This window comes from Xiphias gladius, chromosome 4 (assembly GCF_016859285.1).
Source record: "Xiphias gladius isolate SHS-SW01 ecotype Sanya breed wild chromosome 4, ASM1685928v1, whole genome shotgun sequence".
NCBI classification, from domain to species: Eukaryota; Metazoa; Chordata; class Actinopteri; order Istiophoriformes; family Xiphiidae; genus Xiphias; species Xiphias gladius.
The window spans coordinates 3815981-3833703 of NC_053403.1; the positions used below are offsets into that span (position 1 = coordinate 3815981).

Below are 17723 nucleotides of genomic sequence, written 5' to 3' on the forward strand. Positions count from 1 at the left end.
TGGACCCCTGCTGTTCACGCTGGTCACGGTCATATTGATGCAGATTCCATGGCAGCGTATTACCCAGAACGTTTCTGCATGGACAAATGTGAAGAACACGTTCAAGCGCCAGCAACATGCTTTTTTTTAACTTTGTTTTTGAGCTGCGGTGATGGGCTTCTCGGAAAATAAGGATTGCAACTGCTGTAAACTAGATGTGAGCTAGCTAGTGAGTCTGGTGAACAAATTATACTGTTACTATAGATATTGTTCCCTCTACCAATAAGCAGTCGTTTGATAAATAGCACTGTAATGCGATCGATATTGCGTTTTGTCTTTAAGTGACAGGACAACAAGGAGGAGACGAGATGGAAGAGGTCTTGTGGCTCTGTTGCATATTTTTTAGGACAGGACAGGACCATTTTGGCAAAACTGTCTTCGCCAGGGCTCCACCTTCTTTTAGTCTTGATAGATTTCTTTTTAAGACAGCACTTTATGTACCCGGTGTGAAGTTTGACCTCAGTTCTCCTTCTGAAATTGTCCCAGAATTTGGTGAAAACCCCGTGAAACCTAGAGGACTGGAGCACCATACACCCCTTTTTTGAGGAGGCCATGGTCGGCACGTTCCTTGTTAGCATGGAGCTCCAGCGTCAGCCCTCGACAACCAACACATGGATGATTTCGCTTTGTCATTTTTTCGTGGCTTAATGGCGAACACAACAATCTACCGAAAACTCGATCTACTTTTTTTTTAACAGGAAGCTGCATTGTGACTACAGCTCTCGCTGGTGCAGCCCACCCAGAGAGAACGAGAATGTGCCTGAGCCGTCCCTGTCGGGTCCGGTCCAGTTCGGTCCAGTGTCGGCATCAGTCACTGGGGTCCTGGCAGTGGGAGCAGTGGCTCATGTCTTCAGAGTAGAGCTCCACCTGGATGGTGATGCTGTAGAAACCAAACTTGGCGTGGAGCAGATCGGTGGCCTCCTGCAGCACCGACTGAGGGTCAGCACCCTCCTCTGACGTGAAACGAGAACGTAGAAAACAACACAGTGAGTCTGTTGTACAGGAAACTGTTCTGCTGCTTTTTCTCTAATTTCTCCATTCCCCTCTTCTGGACCTCGTACACATTTAAAGCATGAGAAGTACTTCGTGCCGTTAGACGCTGTATTTGAAATGCAGAATGCCATCTGCGTGAAATTAACACACTGAAGATGACACAGATGCAGACCGTAGCGCTCTAGAGTCACGTGGTAACTTTCAAACGTGCTGTCCTCGAGATTTCTGTCAAATTCGTTGGTTAAAGCTGGAATATGTAACGTCTCTCTTAATTATCGATCTCTATGCTGGGGTGTGTTGAAACACTAAAAACTTATCAGCCACACTTATCAAGCTGAATTGTGAACGTGGTCTAAATTTATCACAAGTTCTTAATGCTGCGAATTTGCCTTCATGTTACCCTGATCGTCGGTACTATCTTCAGTGCAGTCTGGCCATAACAAGGTCAAACCAAAGTTCAAAGGTTAATTAAGTGAGTTCCTACCCAGGGAGCTTTACAGCTCAATGTCGTTCTCTCTGTTTTTGTGTGCTGTTGATACAGCAGTTGTGGGTAATTACTGTAGATTTCTGTAGAGGTTTTCGATTTCCTACATTTCTCGGTTCAGTTGAACATCCGTGCCTCAATGCATTTTCTCCTACAAATCACCAATGATCTGTCTCCGTGTCTCCAGCATTCTACCAATAGCTCTTTCTAACTGCAGCTGATTCTGCTCCATAACAGACTTTACTTTTCTCAAAGCATCTGTGTCCTGTAGTTCTCTGCACCCCATAGCTCTCTATTTCTCTACATTACGCTACCCCAACTGTCTCCGACTTTGTGCTCAGCTCTCCACTCTCAGCTGCTCTGCTGTACTTTATTTTTCATTTTCACTGCCAAGCTCCTGTCCCAGTCTGTCTAAAGAGACCGAACATTGCTCTACTCTACCTTCCTTTTTATTCAACTCCATTTTGCAGGATTTATTTGACCTTTACTGGATTTCGCTCTGGATTATTCTACTGTCTAGTGAACCCTCTTTACTCTGCTGACCTGTGCTCCGCTAAACGCTTTGCTTCTCTACTCTTAACCGGGACACTCGACTCCTGTGTAACTCCCTGTACTCTCCTGTAGCGACGTGCTAGGAGATCACGATGTCACGTTACCTATGGCCAGGTGAACGGAGACCAGCGTCTGGCCCAGAGTCAGAGCCCAGAGGTGCAGACAGTGCATGGACTTCACGGCTTTCACAGACAGCAGCACCTCCTTCACCGAGTTGAACTCTATTCCTTTGGGAGACCCTGTAAAACAGTAGGCCACATATGAATACGCAACAGGTGCGACAGTGCGTCTGTGAATTTGTAGCTCACTATGCGAAGTGCAGTCAACTTCAGATGGCACTAAACTGCCACAGCGAGGTCGACTTCACATGTCTGAACGTTAAAAAAGTCAAAGTTAATTTTGTAGTACCATACGGGATGTTCCCATTTTTTTCTTCGATAACCTGTAATGTTTTATTTCACTATTTACATTTTCAATTGTCATATACGGATAGATATATGAGCACAGGTGCCACTGCTGCCAATAACGGCAACAAACCCGTGGCTGAAGTATGTATGTGTACGTATGATATTATACAAAATGAATGCTGCAGCCATCAAGTTGCACATTTACATCATAGGGCTCATTCTGTCATGACTAAATGTTTTAAAATATGCCCCAGGTTACTTTTGGAAGGGTCATTTTGAGTGAAGCCATTCATGTGCAAAGAGATTTTTAAAATGTCCTGAAAATCTTAGGACATCCCCAGGATGTGACCATCTGTGCTCTTGTTCGTGTGAGTTACAACCACTGTGGCGTTAACAAAAATCACAGAGGTCTGTGCACTCATTCGGCAAAGCCTTGGTGCTGGTTTTATTCCGTGTGCTCACCATGGAGCAGGTGTATGAACGTAAATTAATAATTAGTGAGGCTTTCCATCTACAGACGTCTATGGCGATTTAGTCAGCCAAGGCATCATTGCCTTCCTTGCGCCAAAGTGATGTTGTGAATGAACCCAGGAACGAACAGAAGCATCACATGACGGCTCTAAGCCATCGTGTCAGATCAGGTCAGAACTTGACAGCTTGATCACAGCTGCAGGCGGGGAAGACCAACTGTGTCAGAATTACCACTGCAGCTCATGTGGCATCTTAAATGGGCACTTCAGCATTTCGGGCAATGCGCTTTTTCGCTTTCTTGCAGAGAGTTAGATGAGAAGATTGACGCAACTCGCACGTGCATCCGTTACATATGAAGCAACACCCAGCAGCGGGTTAGCTTAGCTTAGCACAAAGACCGGAAGGATGGGGAAACAGCCGGCCTGGCTCGGTCTACGGTTGAAAAATAGGACAACCAACACTTTTAAAACCACAAGTTGTGGTCTTTACATTTCTGTTTGTGTACGGATTAAACCACCGAGATACCAGCTGTTAATTTTTGAGCTTCGAAGATGTTGGCTTCCGGCCTTAACGCTAAGCTAAACGAATCTCTTGCGGGCTTCAACCTCGTATAAGGAAATACCTGTTTGAGCTACAAAAAGGTCACTTGAATATATGTAAGTATATGTAAGTAAGTAGCTTAGGTGTGGTGGTAAAATGGCAGCTATCGACTTTCCCATTTTGAAATTTCAATAACGGCATCCCCATCGGGCCCATCAGTATGTTTTTTTGTCATAACGTGGTGCCAAAACCATTATCCCCATCAGTATCACCAGAACCACACCAGAAGACTTTCACCTTATGCTGTATATAACCAATATTTTTGAGCATAAGAAAAAACTGTTGATCCCTGTATGTCTGGTACCTTCCATGAGTATCCTGAAGACGTCTCTGAGGATGGTGATGGTGGTGCAGAGGACAAAGACAGAAAACAGGAACGTACAGATGGGATCTGCAACTTTGTACTCAGGCTGAAAGAGAGAAAAAGAGATTATGGAGGCTTTAAAGAGCGAGTAAAGACACATCAGATGGTGTTTTCCGCAGTCATGAGACATCAAAACGCTCAGGGCAGAAAAGAAGGAAACATCTTGCACGATGACGGGAATGTTTTACCCCGTCTTCCATAATAAAGATGAAAGCGTTCGTGCCAATTTTGTACACATTAAGTATGGCTTTAAATGACACTTGTGATTGACTCGTTGCCTTTAAAATAACCCACTAAAGTCAGTGTTTCACTATTACCAGATGTACACAGAGAATATTCTGTTACAACACAAAAAACTGGACTATTTTCATCCTGAACATTTAATAAATATGAATATATCTTGAACAAACTCAATTGAAAGCATAAATTAAAATAAAAAGAATGAAGAATCCGTAATATAAGTTAACGTGCATCACACAGGATGACTGGATCCTGGTTCTGTTTTTTTTTTTTTTAAAGGGCCAAACTGACATTTCGGTCTCACCCTAACATGAATGTGATCTATATCTGACCCGAAAGTAGATGATGGTCGCCGCCACCATGACGCCGACACTCTGCAGCAGGTCTCCAACCACGTGGATGAAGGCGGCGCGGACGCTCGTGTTGCCGTGGCCACCCAGGAGCGCGTGGGCGTGGCCGTGACCGACGGGACTCTGACCGTCCTCGTCAATGTGGTGATAACCGCTGCCGTGAGCGTGGAAGGTGGTGGAATGATGCAGGATGTAGGCCATACTACGGAAAGACAGAGGTACTTTACTGTAGAGCTGCAACGAATGGCGGCTGGATTAACTGATTAGTGGATCTACAGAAAATTAATTGTCGGCTGCTTTGAATCGATTAGAGGAGCGTGTGGGCGCGGAGCAATTGATCTGGTGGAGCAACTGATCTCCTTCAAATGCCTTGGGACTGTTTGGGATCCAGCCACCCCCTTTTCTGAGCATGTGGATTACACCTATTAAAAAAGAAATAAATAACAACAAAGTTTTGAGGTTTGAAAATATTCTTGCCTTCCGCATTTTGTCCTGGTTCCAATACGTGACTTTCCAGAACCATCGGACTCGGCAGTGCAATATCAGGTTGTAAACAACACCCGATTGCTTATCGCTATGGCAAAGCAACTGCATGAATGATCACTTTCAGCTCCTGCCTTCAAGGAGACGGTACAAGTCCGTGAAAAGAAAAGTAACTAAAAGACAAAAAAAATCTTGCCACACATGAGTTAAACCGGTAATTAATGGCCATGTCACTAATGTTCTGAATCCCACATACCTGGCGCTTTACACCTCAATTTGATCTTAAATATTAAAATTTTTTGAATTTCTAGTAGTTTGGTATTTGCTTTTATACAATCAATCGATTAATTGAGAAAATAACTGGTAGACAAACGGATAATGAAAATAACCATTAGTTTCAGCCCTCCTTTAATGTTGTGCATGGTTTTCTTAATGGCTCGCAGGGAATAGCTGCATTCATTTTAAGGGTGTTTTCATTGTATTTCATGACACTCAAAAATCAGATATACGTTCTAGACAGAAAAAATATGTCCACTATAGGAAAGGAGTGAACATGGAAGCCTAGAAGATTGCAAAAGTTTTAAATTATTCTCATTTCTCGAGATCACAAATGATTAGTCTCGTTGTCCGAGGGATAATAAAATTGGAATCTTAGATAAAACTCATTACCTCAAGAAAATAACTTTTGTTTTAATATAAAATGGAAATATTTATCCTGTTACCTTACAAAAAGGACCAGTTTTTCATCCCAAGGTGATTTAGAAAGTAAGAAAGCGGAGGACAAACTAAATTGTAATGTCAGCTACAACCCAAAAATCTAACAGGTAGTTTAGTCTTGTGGCATTTAACATGTGCTCACAAAATAAATAATATGGTCATTTTAAATACAACCAATACATCATGTCATTTTTGTTGATTTCACACATACATTTATTTCAAAAAATGTATACCTGTTGTAGCTGAGGTGCAGCTAGTGTTCAAGTGCAAGTTTTGTAGCAACATGCTTTTGAACCAAGACTACCGCAAGTTCTAATGTACCCTGTTAAACCCATTAACACCCACTGTGCTCGGGACCACTCACATAATATTGACGATGACGGCACAGCCAGAGGTGACTAACATTACATGGCCATCAATCTCATAGTCGTTGCGTACGATCCTTTCGATGGCTAAATAGACCAGAGCCCCCGTAACGATCCAGATGGACACGACTGAGATGAATGCCCCGAGGATCTCTGCGGAGAGAAGAGAGGCGGGAACCCTAATCACTTCAGCGTGGTAGTACAGTTCATCACACACAGTGCGAGCCAGCGCACCTCTATCTGAATACTGCATGGCTGCAGTGTCTCACTGAAGACCGAGACATTAAGTACAAAGACTCAAAGTAGAGGCCCAGAAGTTAGACACATGTAGCAGAGGTGTAGCGCCGCGTTAACTCTCATACCCACAGCTTCTAATGCATCTTAGTAGCAGCTTATTTTTACAGCATGAGTGACTCGTGTCCGTGCATATGCTTTAGAAATGCAGGAAGTTCTGAATTTTTTGCCACAAGTGCTGATTCTTCTAGAAGGGTTTGCCGGAACAGGGACGAGTAATCCCGCTGAGATTATTTTCCTGGAGAACGACAGCTTTGTCTTGCAGAGGAGACAGGAAACATTACATTTATTCTCCACAGCAAATAATAAAACGTCTCGTAAAACTTTTTGTGCCCACTGTGGGTCAGACGTTCTGTCAGGTACGCCGCAGTAAATCAGTTAAGTTTTAAGAATTAAGGGGAGATGAAACTATTTCAAGTTGACAATCGCGGCTGGCATGTTGCGAATTCAGTGTAATAGCTAATGCAGTTGGGTCATTGCTGGCACCTGCTGAAAAAAGGTAAAAACTACGCTAATAAAACTCGTTGCCTGCAGGTGGCAGAGTGGTCAAGGTTGGCTCTACATGGCACCGGTTGGACTCCACCACTGAAAAGAACAGGTTAAAGGTTTTAATCCAGAACTGTTTTGTGACCGTTCTGTTAGTCGATGATTCTTAAGTTTTTTTTATATATCAATAAATAAATGTAGTACATTGTTCATCCATCCATTCATCTGCTGTGAGGTATCTGATCTCTGGCTCTGACCTGATCTGTGCCAACCAAAGTTCATGGTTTTGGTGGGTGGTCTGGAGGAGATCCACAGGGAGAACAGGCTCACCATCATGCTGCCAAAATCTGTCAGGAGGTGGGCGGCATCAGTCATGATGGCCAGGCTGTGGGCCAGGTAGCCTCCTGTAGAAAACCAGAAAACATCCATGTATGATACATCTGTCGTTCCCACAATTCTGTCTCCCTGACTCCCTTTGGATTCTCAGATTCTGACTTACGGACTTAAATTAGTGCCTAAATTTGTTGTATGAGCACTCTGTATTTTTGTCATTAATGATCTTCCATACCATACAGGCCGGCTTCTACAGAACGTCCTTGTCCTGATGGCAGATGTAATATTTGCTGTGGTAAAGCCAATAAGGTGATAATCCAGACACAACAAACACCTTTCACTCATGTGCAAGGGACAACCGCGTTTCCTGAAGATCCATATGCCTCCTCTGACAGTCAATTGAATGTCGAGACTGTCAAGACAAGTCTAATCACCTGTTCTCTTTAATGCCTGAGGTTTGAAGCTTGTGAACGTTTACCTATAACCTCGCCAATCATGAAGATGAGGCAGACGACTGAGGCGATGTAGAGTTTCCTCTTGGCCAGCAGCTTGTCCACACTCTCCTCACACGCCAAGGCTTTGTTACCATGGCAGTGGGCGCCGACGGGTCGCTTCAGCTCGATGCCGCCGGCCATGCCTCCATTCTTAAAGGGGAAGTCGGGATACTGCTCTTTGGAGTCTGGAAAGGAGCTGCAGGGACAAGGGACATACAACAGGTATGGAATATTTAAATCCTACACATAAAACTGAATAAATGTAAAGGAGGGACTCGCTCTGTCTTCATTAACAACTTCATGATGACATGAAAAGGAAGCAGAGCAAAATGAGACGTTCACTGTTCCCTGTGCTGATTGCAGGTCTAGTTCCCGATGGTTCAGGTTTGGTTTTTGTTGTTGTTTTGCAGTGGAAAAATTGGTGGACCATGTGTGCAATGGTGGGGTAAGGGTTTGGGAACTCTCAGCCTGGGCTACCTCAGGTCAGAACAGAAGCAACTTCTGGCAGGATGTATTGGTGCATGGGGTGTGTGTCCGTCCTGCATTAACAACAGATCTGAATTTCAATGGGTGTTGGTTGGATTTATTTTCTGAACAAATGTTGCAGCAGAGCACTTTACCGTTTGGAATCGCTACGCTGGCATCCAAAGTAGAAGTCTGACAAAGTGGATTACGGTCAATGTTCACCTAAGTGGAAGAATGGTGAGACTGGATGTCCTGTAAAGAACCAGCTGAAATTGATTAGCAATGGCGGTGAGGAGCGGTGTGTGTGCATTGGTTATGTTATGTTTGTTTTATCACTTTTGATTTTGCTTTTTACCCAGATGAATCATTTCGGACAGCATTGACCTAGATTTGGTGATTCGAAGGTCAAAAAACAATTACACGTGTAGGTTGATACCAGGCTAAATTTGTTACAGAGGTACATTTTTAGACTTCAAGGTTACATATAACCGCTGTTTCAGTGAAATTTAATTACTATACTTTAACCTCGAGAACTTAAGTAATTGAAATGCTGTTGAAACAACAGTTGGGGCAGCTCCGTGGCTTAAGGATCAAGATGCTGACTATCAACTGCATCGCCCCCAGTTTGGGTCCAGCTGAGGACCCTTGTTTCACCTCTCTTTTTTTGTGCTCTCTAATAAAAAGAATAAAAATGCCCTGAAAATACGCACATTGTACGTAAAACAGTTACATGTAAGTCTGAAAAAACCCTTACAATTGAGTTTAGTCCATCTTTTGACCAGTAAATCACCGAGCGAGCGCTTCTTTGGCATTTCAAAGCCATCATATGAAAATCTCATTTTTAGATTTTAACCAAACCTAGTATTACTAACATTATTACTACTACCACACCTAATAATAAGGATAATGACGGTAAAATTAATAATGCATTCTCTCCATTTGAATTAAGATACTTCCAATGATTATCACTGCGTTATTTCCATAATTACAGTATATTTTTGATCAAACAGCATCGTGCTGTATCTGACTGCTGAGGGATGTATTTAATGTCGCTACCCGGTTACACAGATGGCACGTTAAACTGTTCAGTGTTCAAATGAGAACTACACATGTAGATATACTTCACCTGTGACGCAGCGTACATAGAACTGGATTTTAATCTGGTGAACAAAATGCTGAGTCTTCCATTTTCATCAAACGCACACACACACACACACACACACACACTCACACACATCGACACACATGAAGCAGGTTTGCTTATCTTTCCATGTGAGGGGGAGCTGCAATGATGTGGCTAATGAGGTGGAAAAAAACTAATGTGGGCTCACACATTACATTACACACACACACACACACACACACACACACACACACACAGACACACACACACACAGAGACACACACACACTTAACCTCACAAACTTCACATAGGAGATTGCCAGTGTACCACAATTAGTATTTACCACACACACACACACACAAACACACACACACACACACACACACACACACAAACATCTTAGGGGGTGTCCACATTGACAAGAACCAGCCGAGTGGAAAACAAATTCTGTTCAATTATGCCACTGGAACACAAGAGCAAGCACTCCCCAAACACACATCCATAAGCACGAGACACACACACACACACACACACACACACACACACACACACACACACACGCACACACACACATCATAGATGCATACGACATAGATACACGCTGGAGTGCTCTGAAGCCTCGAGAATGTTGTGATTATGCAGATAAAACAGGCCAATATGGTGGGTCGTACAAATACGGACAAAACAAACAACACACAGTGACAGAGATGTACGCACACACTACATGGCGGAAATCTGCACTTGCTTTCAGTGGTGCGACAAATCTATTTACCCAGGGTTTCTGCACGGTGTGCAAAGTTATATATATATATAATAGTTAGGTTTTTAGTGCCTTTCATGCACTTAGTAAGTAATTCCACTCACCAAGTGCACGCATTTATTTATGAAATCACATATTTGTCACCACTTCCTAGCAATATATCACCATAATTCCCACTAATATAAGTAATTCATCATTAAACACATCCTGGATAAGTTACAGAAACTGGATGAATGGATGGATGGATTAATTTATTAAAACATAACTCATTTATCTATGGTCCAAATATGAATTGTACATAGGTCAGAGGTCTGGAGCAACCGAACTGGGGATTTTCCAGACACTTTTTTGCTAATATCACACACAAAAACATTTTATTTGAACCTTCTAAGGCCTTTTTTTTTTTTTTGATGAAACTGAAATCAGTACGTTTTAAGCCTTTTCAACACCTGCATAAACCCTGTTACCACATTTTCAAGGGAGAATAACTGTGGCTGTTAGTTTATGCACGACACTCCTAACTAACATCTGTTCCACTAGCTTTTGTGACTCCCCTCTCCGACTGACCTTTCTCATAAAGGGTGTCTCTCACTAGTTTTTTCTTGAAAGCTGAAAATATTCTTGAGATTTTCTGTTTTCCTTCTAAGATAAATGAGCATCTACTACAGTACTGGACAGTAAAGAACAACACATCGCATGGTTTACGCTGCCTTCAGGGTCGCATGGGGTGGACGGGTAGGGAAAGATTCCCCTGTCAACGACTTGTGGGCGTTCACGTCATCGAGGCGATCTGTATGATTACAGAGCTGGTTTGATATATTAGAGTTTTCCAGTCGTAATTAAAACTTGGAAATCGATGTGAACGCTATTTACAAGTCAGAACCTGTAATTAGGATAACTCCGAAATGACATGGCACGCAGCAGTCGTCTTTGAAACGCTGTCAAAGCTTCGAACCAAGCTGTTGCCAATTAGATCGGTTCTTTTGTTTGTTTGGTCCTGATTTTGTTCAGTATCCCCACGCTAACTTACTAGATTTTATGTTTTTCTGTCATAACAGGCAATGTAGGCGTCTCTAGTGTCTCCTTTTTTCATTTATCCAAAGGAAAAAGACTAAGACAACAAACAGCTGTTTATTATAACAGTGTTTAGTGGGTTTTTATTTCACCAGTTAAAAAAAAAAAAAATCTAGTTTCTGTAACTGATTACATATAATCGTTAAAGTACAGAGCCCCTGGAGTCTACTTTTGGACATTTTTTTTTTTTTTAATCGCAAAATCAGTATTTTGATCTCATAAATTATTATTTTATGCAAACAATATGGACAAAACATGTTTGCAAGTCATTATCTTGTGTGCGCAAGTTCAAAAGACCAATAACTCTTTTGGATTTCATTATTATTAAGTTGAATTTGTCCTGGTTTGAGCAGTACAGTCATGAAACCATGGTGTCCCCTGTCCTGGCCAATATCTGCAATATCCTCAGGCATCATAAAGTTAAAAGTATCTGTCGACTGTTTTATTATTTCTGTGCTTGCAAAGACATTTCCCACGTCTCCTTGTACAGAGATTTCTGTCGCCTTTAAATGGTTGTGACATCCATTCAGCCAAGATTGATAAATTAGTAAAATGTGTAAATTTGGCTTTACTTTTGTATACCATTTAATTTCATGTCATCTAATTAGTTTAAAGGGGCAATACGTAGAGACTGTACTGTCCCATAGCACAGAGGGGTTGATGTGGTCGCCGATGAATCAGTGACTACTTGGCCCAGCACTCAAATCTCTAAATCACTCTTTCTGCCAAAACTCCTTACCTGTTGGAGTTGTAAAATACCCCATCGGTGCTTTTAAATCTCCACTAAATATAAATCGGGAGTAATATAATGTTATGGAAGTACACCTCAAAAGGAGAGAGGTCTTGAGACATTTAATCCATTAGACCAACAGAGAGAGATGCTGATACAACCAATCAAACCTCACCGGGACTGAATATGAAACAGATGTTTTCTTGTGTATGGTCCTACTGTACATCCAGCCGCATAGCAAACAAAGCTGCGATGCTGGTGGACAAAAAGCTGATGCTGTAGTATATTACTAAACGTGAGAAACAGCTAGCCCAGCCCCGTCCTAAGATGACAATATCCACTTTTAAAGCTCCCTAATGAACAAGTTTCCCGTTTGTTTAATCTGTTAATAAAAATTAAAAAACGGTAAAAAACACAATTTGTGTTCTTTTACGCTTCGTGGTGTCCTGCGGGACTATTTCTCGGCCAGCAGCAGTAACTGGAAACAGTCTCGGACCCCCATAAAACAATAACGTTTCACTGGGCAGAGTCAGTTACTGTATGTGATTGGCTGTTGCTTTGGTATTTATTTAATATCGATCACTTTGTGTCTCTGTACACACATTCACGTCCCCCAGAGGATATACCGCAACGGCTGCAGGCTCTCGGTGCTAAATTTGAAATGCAAAGTCACCATTTTACCTACGGTCTCTGGAAAGACTTCGTTGGTTGAGCTTACGTAATTTGAGTCGCGATTAAGTATTCTTGGACGATATTTTTCAAACGTTTTCGGTAAACATCTTAACTATCCATCTATTCGGAATTCGCGGAAGGACAGTAAGTTTCGCTCGTTTTGGGTCTGGGCATACTACTGTACAAGCTATGAGCCACCAGAAGCCAGACCGGCGACCAAAGTCCGTTTAGGCTGGTTATTATCAGAGGGATTTTCCGGAAGCTGCCGCAGCAGCGACAGTATCCTCTGCCAGACTCCCATTAACCCACTGCCGATTATGCTGCCTTCATTTGCCGCCAGAAATATCACAATTGCCAGTGAGCAAACGGCCCAGTAAATAGGCTTTGGTAGATACAGCTGGGTAATATCAGGATGACACAGTAATGAATAAGGAAGTGATGATATGAAAGGACGTTTATTGATCTTCTGTATATTACACCAACTATAGTAACTCTTTGGCTGACATTTACTGTAAGCACTGTGAACAGCAGTGAGGCCACTTACTCACTGTGTTTAGTCATCATGTTTTCGTGTAACTGTCGTTTTCAACGAACCAAAACTGTGCTCTCTGTTTTTCTATAAGGGGAGCATTAAAGTGGCAGCTTTATTTTTCCAATGATCACTTGAGATTTATGTTTTTATGTAACCGATACAAAAATGGTGCCACGTCTATTATTTCCAACTTTAATTGCAGGGTTAAAGCCGGTTGGTTTTGGTTAGTGTTGGTCAGGTTTTGGTTCATGGTTTGACTTTTTTTTTAACTTTTGAAAAAAAAAAAAAGCCATAGTTGCATCCACATGATCTGGCTCTTTTTTTTTTTTTTTGCACAAAGAGAAAAACATTTGTTTTTGTATATTCACGAACTTCCCGTGGGACCTGGCAAAGTTGGTGTTTCCCCAGAAAACAAAAACGTCCATTACATCAGTAATCCAGAGGACCTGTTTATGGCCGGTGATTCCGACGTAAGGTTACTGTTCTGGATCTCACGCTTTAGGTTTGGTTTGTCGTTGAAGCTCCTGTCCATCAATCGTCCTCACTCACAGGTGCTGCTATTTACTTTTGGCTGATCAAACTAGAGCTGAAACGATTAGGCAATCAAATCAGTTGGACGATGGAGTTCATTGTTTGAGTTACTTTTCAAGCAAAAATGTCTCATTTTCGGTGGCATGTTTGCCTTTTATTTGAAAGCGGGAAGTAGAGATAATGACGGGGAAGAAGGGGAGAGACACGGTGAATGACATGCAAACGAAAGGTCCCTACTCAGAATCAGACTGGGGACGCTGTGATTATACAGAATGTGGAATGCATCTTAAACGCAAGGGGCACCGGACGCCCAAGATTCTAATTAATCAGTTAATTCATGAATTGTGAGATGAATCTGTAAATTAACCAATGATGAAAATGGCCATTAGTTTGCAGCCCTGGATTGAACCTTTTCTCAGCAGACGATCCGCAGAACTACAGTGTGCGTTGCAAACCCTCCGAGGTCGTCAAATCAAAGTGCATCGAAATAAAAAATCTACATTTAAGACGACTTTTTCCCCGCACTGACAGGAACAACCCTAACAAGGACGGCCAGGGCGCCGTCGGTCAATGAAGCAGTAGCGTAAACACCTACGTAGCCCCGAGAAGATGTCCCAAGACAAAACGAGTGAGCACCTGTCTGTCTGTCTGTCTGTGACCACAAACTTATTTCTGTTTGTTAAAAGGTTTACCGATAAGGCTTGTAAATCATAAACCCCTTTACAAAGGGTTTATGATTTACGGAAGGCTAATAAACCAGTTACTAAGTCTTTATAGATCCGTTATAAGCCATTAATCAGAACAACTTTTTTCGGTCGCCAGGGTTGAGGCCCATGCTCGTCCTCCTACATGGTGACACTGAATGACCTCGTTTGGGGGGTGAGACAATTAGTCCAATAATCGATTGGCTGATTGACAGAAAAGTTATCTGCAACAATTCTGATAATCAGTGAATCGTTTTTTCAAGTAACTTTTCATGCAAAAATGGCCAGAGTTCCATGTTTTCGGACTGTTGGTCAGACAAAGCAAGACGTTCGAAGACACAGGCTTGGTCCCTTGGACTTTGCGATGGACGTGTTTCACAGTCCACCGACATTTTATAGATTAGGCGACTAATCCAGGAGATAACTGGTAGTTTCATCGATAACGGAAACATTATTATAACATTATTATAACATTACACCCAACGTCTGCCCGCTGCTTGAGCGGAAAAATAGTGGGCATCCTTTAACAAGTCTCATCAAAATGGTTTTAACGCTTTGGTCTTGACGGAGACTTGATGGATTAATAAGAACCCTTTAACAGGGACTTATTAACATTTATATTTACTATGGATGACTCACTAACTCTTGCTGATGTCTTATTCCAAAAGTGGGAAACGCTTGACCCTTAAACCAGTGACTCTGTTAAATCACTTGACAAGGGCTGCAGCTAACAACCAGTTATTTTCTTAGGATTTTTTTGTCTGTAAAATGTTGGAAAACAGTGTCAGTTTCACAGAGCCGAGGGGTGACGTGACAAAACAGCTTGTTTTGTCCGAGCAGCAGTCTAAAATCCAAAAAGTGTCCATCTCATAGGACAAAGGAACACAACGGAGTCTCAAACTGCAGAAGCTGGTACTAAAAAATTGACTGCGACAATTCAGGCAAAACAGTTGCAGATATGATTTTTCTGTTCATTGACTGTTCGACTAATCGACAAATGGTTTTAGTTGCACACTTGGCTACGGCTGACTCGAGGGCCAGAGGGCCTTTTCACAACCCTTTTGTAAAGGGTGACCTATTTGAGAGCAGCACCGATAATTAAAATGTCTTGACTGAGCGTTCAGTTCTGCGGATTGTTAAAAAAACAAACAAAAAAAACTGCACACCATCAACAGATTCCTCTGTGTGTGTTTGCATTATGAAATGTATTATACTGCATCTGTTTAGGTCTGAATGTGAACAAGGCGCGATGCCGCTCCCCTATAAAGCTCTCCGCTGCCAGCTGGGAAGGAACTGCTAAAGGTGACACCGTGAGCACACGGACACACACACACACACACACACACACACACACACACACGCGGTGGAAATGGTGCATGAAATGCCAAATGTTCTGCCATATGCACATCTCTCTCCCGCACGCACGCACGCACGCGGGAATAAACACACAGCGGCACTCGCGCACCGCCGCGCTTTGAACCCATGATAACGACTTCTCTATATTCCTGGAACTTGATGTGTGTGACCCTGAACGGTTTGTTTTTTTTTCCTCTCAGAGGCGGGAATGTCTGATCACACGTGTAAATGGCCACTGAAAGGCCTTATTTTACGTGTGTTTGGTTTTCTCCTTTTTATGTTTCCTCGCCCTCTGCGGCTCATCGGCGCAGCACCATGCCGGTCGTTTCTGTCACTTCACGTCGTCTCGAACAGGGTCGGTTGGCGACCCCCCCCCCCCCCCAAAAAAAAAGAAGTGAGAAACAGCTGATGTGGAGGCGTGAAAGGATGAATCGGCGGGATCGGTCGGTTATTGACTGGATGCGCGGAGACAGACGCACCGCGAGGCCTCCCGACGACCCGGTTGCGCGGGATACGAACCGTGAGGGCCGAGGAATCGATTCCTCCCGAGGCTCCGCGGACCGGAGACTGTGGAAAAAAAGACGGGGTGCGGGAGCGGGATGTTGAAAAACCACCCGGTGCGTTTCTGCAGCAGCTGGTTTTCTGTTGAACAAACAAGGCTGAAGTGGATCAGCTGCAGACTTTCCCATCCATATGATTTACTGTGCAGAGAAAACCTTGTTTATCGGGTTATTTTCCTTCTTTCTTTGTATGTGGCCCAAGATCCTGCTTTAATTATTTGATTTGGTTGTTTGTTCATTATTTGATTTTTTTTTTTTAATTCTAACTCAATGGCCAGTTTTCGTTTTCACCTTTTGACAATCTAACACGTGCATTTAGTACCTATTCCCTGTCAGACGTGCATCGGTAAAACGAATCGGACTTGCACGATGGTCTCTGAAAGGCTCATCTCGGAACACCACACAGTCACCGTCTTTTCCCTAACAATTATTTTTATTGCCGTGGGCCAAGGGTGTCGTTTTTTTTTTTTTTTTTTTGATCCGTCGTTTTCTCTCTGAATGTCTTTTTGCCCAATATTTCACTCCCAAAAAACGCGGGGCGCGTTCGTGGTTTCCTGTCTGCCCGTACTACAGGTACAATCACCTCCATGCATTCACCGTGTGTGTGTGTGACTCTCGGTGACCCCCGTGTCTTTTCGTCCCGTGCAGACTGAACGTGCGGGGAGCTGCCGCCGCCGCCGCCGCCGCCGCCTCCCATAATGACAGATGACGAGTTTTTAGCATCGCTGGGTGAACTGGCCCCCGGGGCCATTTGTCACAGGCTGTCCAGAAACAAGCCAAGCGCGGAAATGAATTTGCTCATTCGCGTAAAACAAGCCCGCAGGAGCGGCGGCCCGCTTCACGTGCACCGCAGTAAGGACTGCTCCCGCCCGCCGCCTCGTTGCCTCGCACGGCGGCGTCCACGGGTTGTTTCCTGCAGAGCTGGGGGGGAAAAAAAAAAAAAAAAAAACCCACTCCTGCACTTCAAACTCACAAAATAAAAAATAAGCGAGAGCCAGATGTGCTTCCTGCTTATTGGTCACTCTACATTTGACATGATCAAAAAGTTTTTTCCCCATTTTTAATGAACAATTTGTATCAGATTCATGCCCCGTTTCAACGCTGCGCTTGTCCAGGTAAACCAGCATTACACTCCCGCGTGCACCATCGTTATTCTGCATGCAGCTGCAATCACGCGAAGCGCGACGGTTCTCCCACCTTTGCAGTTTTAAGGAATACGTCTTGGCGTTCTTCTCGTGTATCAGGTGAGATTTCTCCGAATTTGCGGCGTTACTTTCCATTTATTCAGCCCCGCGGTCAGTCTGTCTATGGTCCAGTCTGAGAAGAAAACAGAAGAAGGAAAGGTGGTTGTTTTTTTTTTTTTTCGTTTGTTTGTTTTTCCTTGTGGAGGCTGCTGCAGGAGTTGTCGGTGAGAATCGACAGGTCCGGTCTCCCTGATCTTCACTCGAGGCGGGGAAAGGTGAGCCGAGACCCCATGTCCATGAGCAGCGTGGAGCCCCCCCCAACCCCCAACCCCCCCCTCCTCGAGCAGACGAATAAACTCG

At 43.3% G+C, this 17723-nt stretch overlaps 1 protein-coding gene across 2 annotated transcripts; it reads right to left on the reverse strand.

Moving 5' to 3' along the window:
- Positions 1–846: 846 nt before the first annotated feature.
- slc30a2 (solute carrier family 30 member 2) lies at positions 847–17459 on the reverse strand. Of its 2 annotated transcripts, none has more exons than XM_040125706.1 (8): positions 17383–17459; positions 7657–7868; positions 7103–7249; positions 6065–6218; positions 4483–4702; positions 3851–3956; positions 2173–2307; positions 847–992 (listed from the first exon to the last, which is right to left on the reverse strand). In XM_040125706.1, the coding sequence occupies exons 1-8, from the start codon at positions 17457–17459 to the stop codon at positions 847–849; spliced, it is 1197 nt and encodes a 398-aa protein (XP_039981640.1). The 2 variants fall into 2 exon arrangements, with proteins under 2 accessions (XP_039981640.1, XP_039981639.1); XM_040125705.1 differs by having other exon boundaries at positions 17377–17459.
- Positions 17460–17723: the final 264 nt, after the last annotated feature.

What these genes read in the sequence shown, in the direction of transcription:
- slc30a2 (XM_040125705.1), bottom strand. Translation starts at nt 17,459, where the DNA reads ATGGAAAGTAACGCCGCAAATTCGGAGAAATCTCACCTGATACACGAG. An exon ending in CTTTGGTTGGCACAGATCAG is followed by an intron (nt 6,219 to 7,102) that starts GTCAGAGCCAGA and finishes TTCTCTCCGCAG; the next exon opens with AGATCCTCGGGGCATTCATC. An exon ending in CGACCATCATCTACTTTCGG is followed by an intron (nt 3,957 to 4,482) that starts GTCAGATATAGA and finishes TCTCTCTTTCAG; the next exon opens with CCTGAGTACAAAGTTGCAGA.